General features: G+C 44.9%; 1 protein-coding gene across 1 annotated transcript in view; it reads left to right on the top strand.

Annotated features, from left to right (window-relative positions):
• The window catches only part of LOC6506510 (zinc finger protein 160), a 28,984-nt gene that overhangs the window by 13,364 nt on the left and 3,117 nt on the right, over positions 1-12,503 (top strand). The window contains exon 2 of the mRNA XM_001965153.4: positions 3,803-6,273. Within this exon, the coding sequence (XP_001965189.1) occupies positions 3,809-6,273 (2,465 nt within the window). The 5' untranslated portion in view covers positions 3,803-3,808. The remainder of the gene's footprint in view (positions 1-3,802; positions 6,274-12,503) is intronic.

Below are 12,503 nucleotides of genomic sequence, written 5' to 3' on the forward strand. Positions count from 1 at the left end.
TGTTAACGATTTGCAGTTAATTCCCAGTCATACGTTTTCGGTTCGATTTCACGGTCTCTCCGGTATTGACTTTATTTTGAATGCTAATGGCTTGATCCGTCGATCAAGGCTGCGCCTAAAGTGGTTTCTTAAGTGAAAAATTTGATCTTTTTTTACATTTCTGGTTATGGAATATGATTGAACTAACATTTAATTACCAATATGAATTTAAAGGCTTTCTTTTGCTTAATTGAGGCGTTTATATTTTTATATATTTACAAGGAGAGAGCTTAGTCCGGTTATCCGGAATTTGACATTTTCTTAAATTTAGAGCCTTTATTTAGGGACAGTCTTTAAATAAGTTTTTGGAACTCCTTCCGAAACAAAGAACTAATTACCTTCATTATCGGATTAATGAAGCCGATTAGCATATTCTCATTTACGATGCCCAATAATTTACAACATCGAATTTATTATTATTGGCATTTCTTGATTTCTCCTCGTCAGCTGCCAGGCATTTTTATACTCTACAAGGGGGTACTATAAACTTTGCGAAATTCAATCGTGTAAGATGGCCAACGCTGTGGGCCATTTATGTCCCCAATTTTCACAAGGTGTTTCAGGGGAAACTAATCGAATCATGGCAAAAAATGATAAAAAATTCAAAAATATTTTCTTCGTAGATTTTGATATAGATTCATGGAGAATCGATCTACAAATCGTTTAATGTATTCCGCTCAATAATCGGGTGGAAATTGGCTAAGTTATAGCCATCGCTGGGGGCCATATTGACCCTCCATGCTGTTTTCAGATTTTAGAAGAGGATCCCACAGAAAATGGCACGAAAATCTCTAAAATATTTTGTTACTAGATTTTGATGCAGATTGGTGGGTAATCGATCTACAAATCGTTTAAGGTATTCCGCTCAAGAATCTGATAGAAATTTGTCAAGATACTTATCGCTGTGGGCCATGTACATATGTCCCTCCCATGCTTTCCCCAATTTCGAGGCTCATCGAAAAATGTACAAAAAATTAAAAAAATAGAAAGCTTTTAATTCAAGAGTCTGCAAGAGTATAAATACTTTGGCTTTGTCCAAAGATCTTTAGTTGTTTAATTTCAAATTGTGCCCCTCACTGTTTTGAAAAAAAGCGGCAGATGCCACTCAGGATGAGCTGAATCATGGAGCTCGGTTCGGGATCGGGAATCGGGGATATGGAGATGGTCGAGGTCTACCTGTTGAGTGCTGGAAGATGCCCCAGGCCGGTCATCAGGTTTATGTGGCATATAATTTTTTTATTTGGTTCGTTCATAAAAGAGAAGTCGTAAAATTTTTTGATGACGTTTGTCAAGCTGCCTGGTTGGCCCCGAATGGCAATGAAATTTTTGCAGCCTCAACCATTAATTCGATATATTTATGACACTCCACTTAAGCTTCATCAAATTAAGCATTTTAAGGCGATTTGACCTGTTTTGATAGTTTATTTTTAGAATTTAGGGGAATCAAGAAACTTAAACTTAAATTGGTTTTTGAAAATTATATAAATGTTAAAGTTCATAAAAAAATATAACAAATTGGAAGGGTTTTTAAGGTTTTTTAATTCGAAATTTCAAAGGATAGGACAGTTTCAAGTCTACAATCCCAGTTTAACTGGAAGTCGTAAGGACTGCTTATATAGTTTAATATTTCTATAAAATATTTAGCCACAAATAATATTCAATTGGAGGATTAGGCTTATTTCTTTGATTTTTTATACCAATTTCAAAGCCTTCCTGCCCGGTCCACCATTTATATGGCGGCTGTTTGGATTTGACGTTAAACGCCATGTTGTACAGTATGTCTATTTGTTGTTCCAACTGACGTCGAAGAGCTGTATCCAAATACATTCACAGATACTCCACACACAGACATATATATATATATTCAGGAGGAAGATCCCCGCCCCTTGTGTGCGTTATTTCGCGCTTGTGGTACTAAATTGGGTGATAACTCCTTTTTAATGGCTGCGCTTTTGCCCAGGCACTCTGTTGTTGCTGTTGCTTTGGTTGTTGCTGGTGTTCTAAGTTTTATTTTTATTTGTCTCGCTAAAACTCAATTTTCGAATCAAACAACCACGAGGATTTCTCGTTGTAGCCTCCATTGTAGTCTCCTCGCAGACCTCCATATCCCGCACCTTCCATACCATTCGCGGTTCTGATTCTGTTGTGCGGGTTTGCCGATGATGCCCTCAAATAACAACAACATGAGCAACAGCAGCAACATTGGCATGTTATTTGTTGTTCTGCTATTGCCCCATTGCTTTTATTGTTGTTGATGACGCAAAAGGCTGACAATGACTCTGGTCCGGACTACGGGCTCTGGATTCCCTGGTTCCCCGGTTCCAATCGGTTTTGGATTGGAGCATGTTGTCACAAATGCAAATAATGGGACAATTGTACTCTGCAGCTTTTTAGCTGCTTTTATTATTTAATTCCAGAGTACTAGTAGAGAAATGCCAAAAATTAACATTCATACGATAATTTTTAAGTCGCTTTGAATATAAAATAAATATATATTTTTAGAAAAGCCAAGAATACAAAACTCTTGAAAATAATTATTAAATTTATGATTTCTTTCAACATCAATCCATTGTAACCTTAGAAAACTAATTAACGCCATTAAAATAACAACTCCAGATGACTTTACATTTTTAGGAGCGTAATGGTTATAAATAAGATGCTGCATGTGCTGTTCCCAGCACGTTAATTGTTAAACAAATGTTCGTTTATCACTCACAGAAGCAACAACAGAACAGGGGTGGTGGGAGTGGGCCAATATTGTCCTTGTTAGACGGATGAAGCCGGCAATCGCTGATGTTTCGCCATAACCCCAACACCCATTGGTACATATAAGCCGTATCGCATATCCCGCATTCCCACATGCCTCCACATGGATCCATTTTATCCATAACAGCGGATATGGGAATGAGGCTCTGCATTGGAATTGTTATGTTTTTCGTATTTAACCTCAGACATGGGCCTCGTTTGTATAAATTCCAGCCAACTGCTGCCGGCGTTTGTTGCCCTTGTTCTCGTTGTTGTTCTTGTTGTTGTTGTTGTTGTTGTTGTTGGAATTGTGCGCTGAAATTATTAACAACCGAGACGACAACACAGTGGTAGTAGTAGTGGCAGGAGCTGTAGCGGCAGCCAGCAGGAACATCAGAGATGCCGGCGTCAACGTTGACTTCGACGCATCGTTCATCGCGCTCACATATGGCGGAAATGACACTTTTACATTTAGCATCCCGCGAATGTAACGGAAAGGGACAGGGATGCGGACAGAGACAGAATGCTAGCGCGAAACACGGACACAACACAGACGCAATAAACTTCATTTCTGACAGGCCGCAACACACACGGCGGATACGTAACGGGGCGTAACAGCAGGGCGGATACGTAACGCGAATACGGACACGGCCATGTCAACACTGCGGTGGCACGGTGGCACTGAAAGGGCAAGGGTTGAGCCGCCAACCGGAGCGGGTGGATCTCCTGCTAATGAATAAACCGGACTTGAAATACGACGACTCCCAGTTGGAGTCGAGGGCCAGTTCATTTTGTGCAGCTTCTCGTGACGACTTAGGGGAGAGATTAGTCGCCAGACTGGATCGCCATAAATCATGTACAGCGGGATTCCTTTAGAAAAATAACCCTTATGTTAGATTTCTTTGTTAGTTGAAGTAAACTTTACGATTTAAAATTAAGAATAATTTAACATATGAGAGGACTCTTCGTTTCTCAACGAATCTTTCTTAAAAAATTGATACATTTAATTATTTTGCAGATCACCATGAATCCAGACGACTTGGAGGACACCCATTTGTGTATAAAATGCAATGCCACGATTCTGGGATTGGAAAAATATATTGAACATCGGAAACAAAACTGTCGGACTGCCGAAAAGCAGACAGTGACTACCACGGCGGAAGGCCCCGTCACCACATCAACTCCCACCCAAGTCTCGACATCAATTATCAGTCGCAGCAACTTGGACCACAGCTACGATGGCTTCCATTTCACGGAACCGGAAGCCCCCAGCAGTTATTTGCGGAAAACAGCAGCCAGTCACGGCGGAAAGACCTCAAAGTCCCTCACTGAAGCCTATGATCTGACCTATGAGCTGGGAGCTGATCTGTTCTTTTCTTCGCTGCAGCTGCAGAGTGTTTCCACTGGAGGAAAGACAGGGTCAGTGGCCCGACAGGAGAGGCCCAAGGAGGAGCCATGGCCAGCACCCGGAAGAGATCCTTTGCTGAAAGCTGTGCGGGAGCACGAAGATACTGTCTTCAAGCCCCTCAATTTCGACCACGACTCCCCGGAAGCCAGCGAGGATGAAGATGAGGAGGAAGAGCCCGATGATTTTGACCCGGAACCGGAGGAAGACGACGAGGAGTACGAGGTGAGGCGTCACTCGCCACCGGCCGTGCCCGTCACTCATACTGGTGGCAAGTGGAAGCCCGAGCACCGCCCGCAACTCCGGCATCCGCACATCGAACGCCTCTCGCCCAGCTGGGATGAGCCAGCCGAGGAGGCGTTCCCCCACCCTCCAGAGGATCACACCAAGGGCAAGTGGGTGCCCGGCAGCAAGCAGTTGGAGTACCGTGAAAACATAGACCTCACCAAGCTGGAGCAGCCAGGGGCCAGTTATTGGTGCAACATTTGCTGCAGGCGCTTGAAGAGTCGCCTGAACTACGAGCAACATTTAAAAAGTGGCTACCACTTGAAGAGGGCTGAGGCCGAATGCCAGTTGGAGCAGGCCACCCTGGGCAGAGAGCTCAGCCTGAGTAAAGAGTTTGCCGTGGAGGTCAAGGGCAAGGAGAAGGATCCACCAGAACCGAAAAAGAGGCAGAGGCGAGCCAACCTCCTGCGCTGCGATCTTTGCCGGCACACAATGGCCCGCCACTTGATGGGAAAACACCTGATCTCCCACTACCATTACCGACGCCTGCAGCAGCAACAAAACCAAATAAGGAGACAGGCGTCCCTGCAGGACATACTTAACCACATGGGCAGCATAGTGAGGCAGTCTCCGTTTCAGTGTCTGCCTTGCAAATTTTATGCCAACTCGGAGGAGTCTTTCCTTGACCATTGGCAGTCCCAGACACACTCGGTCCTCACCCAGAAGCTGGGTGGCTCCTTTTGGTGTGGCTACTGTCAGTTCGAGTGCCGCACCAACGACGAGATGTGGATGCACCTGCTCCATGCCTCCCACAAGGAAGTGGTCATGGCTCTGAATCGGTCTGTTCCCATCTACATAGCCCAGAGACGGCATCTCCAGTGCTCTAGTTGTGGGCAGCGATTCCTCTACAACATCCAACTGCGCCAGCACTTTGCAACCGAACATCCTGGCCAGGCTGCCACTGGCAGTGCTGCGGATGACTATCAGTGTCGCTTTCGGTGTGGCCTGTGCGGCATGCCGCAAAAATCCCGCCTGGCCCTGCAGCGCCACGAAAAGCACAAGCATCATGTGGCCAGGTATTACTGTGCCATTTGTCGGCTGGACTTTGAAACGCCTCTTGACGCACGACGCCATCGAAGCATGTTGCAACACAAGCTGAAGGCTAGACCGAAAGTGTCCACAGTCCACTCGGACAAAGAAATTGAAAGTATGCTTCGGGAAGTGCTGGATGACACCGCAGACTCCAAAGCCAATCCCTCAAAGAAAACCAAAATTATTCCCAAAAAATGCGCAAACTGCGAGGAGGTCTTTGATTCTCCTCAAAATCTAGCCCAACATCGAGCTGAGAAGCATCCTGCCGACAACCACGTCTGTCTGAGCTGTGGCCTAAGCTTCCAATCGGCTCAAGCTTTGGGGAGGCATACCCGGAGCTGTCAGCCCAAGGCCAGCACATCCTCCTCAGCATCCGCAACACCCGAAAATCCCAAGAACACCAGCTACTCCTGCGATCAATGCCAGTTTTGCTCTCAATTCGAGTCTGATCTTATATACCATCGCTTCTTCCACACCCGTACTGGGAGTATTGCCAAAAACGAGCTCCTTCAGTGTCCGCTGTGCCCCAAGCACTTCAAAAAGCACTCCCTCAGAGCTCATCTCAGAAACCACACCGATGAGAGGATCTTCGAGTGTCCAGAGTGCAAGCTAAAATTTGCCAGAAGACACAACTTGAAGAACCATGTGGCCACCGTTCACGGGAAGAAGGAGGATCTGGAGGCGACTAAGCTGGCCAAGAAGAAGGCAAGCGAACAAAACAAAGCCACATATCAGTGTGGAACCTGTGGAAAAATTCTAGCTAAAAAGTAAGTATTACATTTGAGGGTACTCCTCCCACGAAACACCACGTCCGCTAATTAAAATGCTGCAATCGCCGCAAGCTACCGACTGACTTTTCCTTATGAAAATGTCATGCAACTTATTGTTGCTTTTCCCCACTCATAATACCCGAAAATCGCCCAAATAGTTTGTCTCAAATAAACAACAAGGAAGTCGCCATCCAGAGGCTTGGAGGAGAATTCCTGCAAATGAAATGCATACTAGCCATGTGTGTGTGTTGCATTAATTAAAAATTCCAAGCTGCAGCACAAGTATCCGAAAGAATAAAACAAAATATAACTCATTAAGTGCGGGACATTCCGCGAGGACACCCTCACATGTGGTGGTCTCTGACTAGGACTCCGTGCGGACTGCAGCCACAAAGTATGCAATGCACTCGCAAATCAAGCCTGCGGCTATTCCACCAAAAACTGCAATCTCCCCGAACCCGAACCCAAAAATAAACATTATTTCGTATAAACAAAGATGCAAGCGAAAAGGACAACAAGCCAGGGTCCTGTGGTCGGTCCCAATTCTATCCTGGTCCCTTTAGGGTCCTCCGAAAAACATTATTAGAATGGCTATTTGGCCAAGGCATGTTCATAATTGTTTTTCGGTTTTTTGCTCGCATTTGTTGGTTCCACAAAAGAGCTTTATTCTCATGTTATTACATATTCCGTTAAATATATATCCTCCCAGCTATAATTGAGTAATCTATTTCGAAATACTCAGAGCACTACCACACAAATAATGATCATTACTATCCCTCAAGCTTATTCTCAAGTCCTTTGGTTCGAATATTGCCAGTCCCCGCCCGAGAAAAGCCATTAGCACTGCCAGATCTAAATCGCATCGTCCAATTCCGTTGCTCCTCATAACTACTCATAACTTGCAAACTTTTTTCCACTTCACGTTCGCTGCTGCCAACTAATTCCTTAAGCAAACATTAAGTTGAATTGCAATCGGGACTGAGATGGAAACAGAGACTCAAAACTGAAACTGAGACTGAGACTGAGAGACTTCGTCGCTGGGGGTTGAGAATTTTCCACTTTTCAAGTGATTATTTGAAAAATTTATTAAAATGCTCATTTGAAGTTATTGTTGTGCTCGCTTGATGTAGATACTTTGCTTTTACGACTAACGAGACCAAGTGGCCAGCTACCCAACCCGCCCGCCTGCCAGCCGGCTTGGGTGGAGTAAAGTGAAGTGGAGCTCAGACAAACTTTCAGAGCGGCTCCTCCGCCTCGGTCTTCAGTCCCAGGACGCTAAGGAAGGACGACGACATCGTCGTCAGTCATGTCAACAGTGGAGCTCTACACACGCTTCCGGAATTCCAGACTCAAGCTAACTCAACTTTTACGGTCGCTTCTTTCAGCCGGTTTTACTCGAGGAGATGGGAACTTATAAGAGCTAACTAGATTTTAGATTAAAAAACTATATTTTAAAACTCAAAATATTAAATTCTTTATTTTAAAACCAAGCTTGAAGGCCTTAAAAAAGAAACCAAATAGATAGAAAAGTCAACGTGTCACGTTAGTCACGTTCACATCGCCGGGTGATGTCCTTTGCGAATACTTTAGCCAGCGCTGAGAGGAGCCACTACTACCGTCCTCCACCTCCTGGTCCACCAGGACCCAGCAAGGCTGAAGTTTGAGGCATCCGCTGACGTCGCCATCGCCATCGCAGCGTCGGGCAATTCACTTTTATTGAAATGGCGTGCAATGTTCTGTTGGCTGCCTTTGCTTTTCCGAGCTGGAGTCGTATTCGGATTTGGATTCGGTTTCATCTCCTGTCTCGCGCCATCTTGCTCTGGCAAGTGGCTTTTCCAATCCGTCTCTACATTTTCCTGCTGCCCAGTTTTCCTCTATTTTTTTTCCCCCATTTTCTTTCGCCTTATTTTATTTTGTATTTTAAGTCATTCCTATGGTGCATCATTCGTTCGCCGGCAGTTGATTCTGTTGATGGCACAAAGTGCAGAGCAATTCATTTTAATGGTCGTCCTCGTCCTCGTCGTAGACTGGATACTGGAGACTGGAGACTGACTCCGCCCCAGACCCCTCCACAGAACTTGAGAGTCAATTTCAGAAAACTTGATTTTCCATTTCCAATGACGCCGGTCCGCTCTATCGGACGATTTAGGGATTCTTCTGCTGCTGCCACATTGCATTCATTCATTTTTATGAATCTGCGAAATTGAGTCGGACATTGTTCGGTTTTGCGGTCGGCTGGCAATGGAACGTGTTGTTCGAATCCTCCGTCTTATGTCTCAGTCGTCCCCATCGCCAACCCGGGGATCTTGATACTCCCTGACTCCTGGCTTGTTGTTGATGGCCATTGGCAAGTGTTTTGTGCTTGCATTTCCAATTGCCCGGCTGCCTTTTCCATTCGGTCGCCTGTCGTCAACTCACGAGCTTCATATCAGGCTATCAGGCCATCAGAGCATCAGACTTTCAAATGAGTTTGAAAATATGATTATCTCCCGGGGTATTATTTATTAATAATTAACTTTTTTCGCCCCAACAAGTGCCAGATAAGCTGAAGAATTCGGAAATTTAATTTCGCTGTGCAAACCGAACCAAAGCAAAGCCAAATACCATTTCGCATGCCTCGTAATTATCGTCTTCATTACCGAACAATCCCGCTCCCATATCCCAGAATGGAAGTGGGTGTGGGTGAGGGTGTGGGTGCTGGTGCTGGTGTGGGCGAGTGAGTGTCGCATTCAAATCCCATTGCCCATGCCATAAAGCTAATCCAAATAGACGGGCTGGGTTGCACATTAAAAACTTGGAGTTAAGACCCGGCCAGGCATTAATAACAATGCCAAGCCAAACAAAGTCAAGAAAGTACACACACGTATCGTCGAAAGGGGTGAAAAAGAGGTACTGTGGCTGGTGGGGGGTGGAAAGTGTTGGCTTAGACAAGTGCAAGGGTGACATTTAACGGTAATTTCCTGCAACGATTTTTGTTTCGCTCAAGTTTCCCAGATAAGCGCCATGGAGTCTCTCTCATCCAAATGAGGGAATAGAAAGGAAGGTATAGCAGGCACTTCCCTAATTACACATGGTATATAAATGTTGCCACGCCCCCCGATGGATAGTAGGGAGGGTGGAAGAGTGGTAGTGCAACAACTAATTTCACATGCAGCACGGGCCAAGGCATCAAAATCCTGCTAATGTCGCGCCAACGAAGAACAACTCTCAACTCCAAGGAGACGCAGGACACGGGACACGACAAGACTTACGTACCAATTACATGAGCCCAGGCTCTGGGTGATATTGCAGTTGTTTAGTGGGTGGGATGGGTAACCAGAGATGCCAAGGATATCAAGGATATCAAGTATACATTATTCTCAAATATAGAAAAAAGGACAAAATAGGATGTATAACTAGGTTTAGACTTTGAAATCTTTAATTTTAAATAGTATTATTGGTTAAGAATCCCAGTAGCTGTTGTCATCACTGCCTTGTACTTCTCACATATCCTGGTGACTGACACCGGAAGCCGCCTGCAAAGGAGCTGCCTTGACTAACGCCCCGCGGCACAAAAGTTTGCGCCCAAAAGACAAGACAAGGCAGGACAAGAAAGACGCTGTCATAAATATTTATGCGAGTTTGGGGAACAACAATGCCAGCGCACCGGGGCAAACATTCAGCTCCTCGAAACTACACATGCGATTGTCTAAGACAGCCACAGACAGGAGTCCTTCTTAGAGGCAAGGTGGTTGGGGATTGGAGAGCGACTAAACCATTCCAAGGAGTATACACACCCGCCTGCATCCTGCACATCCTTGTGCAGCTGACAATGAGCAGCAGGATACATTTTGCACCTGCCGCACCCGCGACATGTTTGCTCAGCATTTTCTAACTGGATGTTGGGGGTGGAGCTGTTATGGATGGGAGGAGCATCCGTTGGGGGCCCCAGCATCCCTCTAATGGATGGCGTGCAAAAGTTGACACAACACCCGGACAGCGCCAACATCTTCGTCCGGGGCCAGCAGCTGCTGTTCATACTCCTCCTCCTGCATCCCTTCATCCCTTTGGAGGTGGTGGTGTTGATGACAGCTAAACCTTAGCCCATTCTCTGGAAGCTCCAAACGCGCCACTGAAAAGGGCAAAGTTTTCATCGCAAGGCGTTTCGTTTTCGTCAACTAATCGGCAAAGAAGATGGCTCCCAGCGATGCCAGGATATGCCAACCCATTCCACTTCCTTTGTTGCCCGTCAATGAAAGGATACCGGGGAAATTCTCATCGCGTTTCACAATTTCTGGAAATTAAACCAAGCTATGTGACTGTTGGAGTTTAGAATGGTTAATATTTGTACTAGAAAGAGCAGTCCCATCAACTACTATTATGCTGGAAAAAATTTTTAAAACATCTACCTATGAATATGATTTATAATTAGAAGTTGTAGTATCCTAGCACCTGCCTCAAATTAGCCCAAGACAGCTTAAATTCAATTTAGGGATAATGTGGCCTGGTCGGAGCCCATACTCGTATCTCTGGGCCGAGAGACAAACGTATTAGCGAGACAGACGGTTATGGCTGGAGGAATCCGAAGAACTAACCCAGCAGCAAGGACCAAGGAGGACCAAGGAGTCTGGAAAATGCATTCGAGCAAATAAAAGTTAATGTTGGAGGTGAAAATACAACTGGGAGCTGGAGCGAAAGATAATACTGTTGTTGTTGCATCTAATTCGCTTTGCTTTCTTTCAGCATTATGTTGCTATGTTCCTGTTTTGTTGGCCCCATTATCCTGGCCAATAGGAGCAGAAAGAACAAGAACAATTTACGGCAAGCTCCTGCAGGTGAAATGGCATCCTTTTGTCAAGTCTTGCAATATCTTCAAGTTGTCGGTGGACTTGCCACCACCCTCCATACTCCACACTCCCCCTGCCTTCCTGTTTTCCGTCTCAGGTTTTCCCTGTTTCGTCCTGGAAGTCATCCTGTTTTGGCGCTGTCATTGTCATTGTCGTTGCTATTCAAACTCCATACAAAGTGACATTTCACATATCAACGACGCCCACTTTCTCGCCCCCAAACCCCGGGCATCGTCGCGACTTCCCCACCATCCAGCGCCATCGTCCTTCCTATGGCATCATTAGAAATGCATGACAATGTCGTCTTACCCGCTCCGCCCCATTTGCCAGGACTGGCCACGCCCCATAGCCCTTAACGCCGCCACCGCCACCGCCACCGCCGCCCACTCCACCAATCGCTGTTGTTTGGCGTTTGTCTCGTAACAGGAATTTAGATTAAAGATTGAAACTTTGTTAATGTCGCGCATTATTAAGAAGAATCTTTTCCTCCTTGAATGCCAAATGAGCTGGGCAAATTACCAAAGCTCTGAGAAAATCAGGAGTTGTTAGGATATCGAGGGCCAGCTAAATTAAAACGGGCTAATAGACTAGCTACTGGAATTCCATTTTTTAAGAGCGAAATAATTCAGGTTACGGGGGTTTTCAAAATAATAGATTTCTCAAATAACTTTAAAATCAAAATGAAAAAGCTACACCTAAAAGCTAATAAAACTAATGGCTAATAGACAGCTAGTTTGAAATTTCATTTTTAAGAGCCAAATTATTCAGGTTAAAGGGCTTAAAAGCAACTAGTAGGTCTCAATATTAACTTTTAAATCAAACATAAAAAAATCTATACCTAAAGAGCTAATAAAACTATACAAATTCAATATCTTAACACTTTAAATGATTACCATTCCGGTCCAGGCACATTTAAAGCCATCGTAACTTCGGGCTTAATTGGGCGAAGAGAAGTTGGTTTTAAGGTCTCACTTGTAAATAAAAACTAAAAAAATTTATACTTAAAGAGCTTATAAAACTAAACAAATTCAATATCCTAGCACTTCAATTGACCAGTCCCAGTACCTTTCTAGCACTCTTAAAGCCATAGCCCCATTCTAACTACCTACTTCACCTTCCCAGAGAAATCTACTAAAAAAGGGGGGAAGAACTCAGCTCAGCTGTTTCGATTAATTAGCATCCGTAATTGATGTGCAGAAAAGTTGTGCCTGCTGGAGTTTTGCATTTGCATGTTGCGGGTCCTTTTGACTGAACTGCTGCTGTTGCTATTGGACGAACGTGGACATGGCCTAAAACTGGTCTGGTCGGATTTGGGACTCGGACTCGGATTTGGATGTGAACGTGCCTTGTGTCTTTTCCGTCCCCGAAACGTGACTTTGGTGCGAATTACTTTTGCCTTGA

This window comes from Drosophila ananassae, chromosome 3R, assembly GCF_017639315.1.
Source record: "Drosophila ananassae strain 14024-0371.13 chromosome 3R, ASM1763931v2, whole genome shotgun sequence".
Taxonomy (NCBI): domain Eukaryota; kingdom Metazoa; phylum Arthropoda; class Insecta; order Diptera; family Drosophilidae; genus Drosophila; species Drosophila ananassae.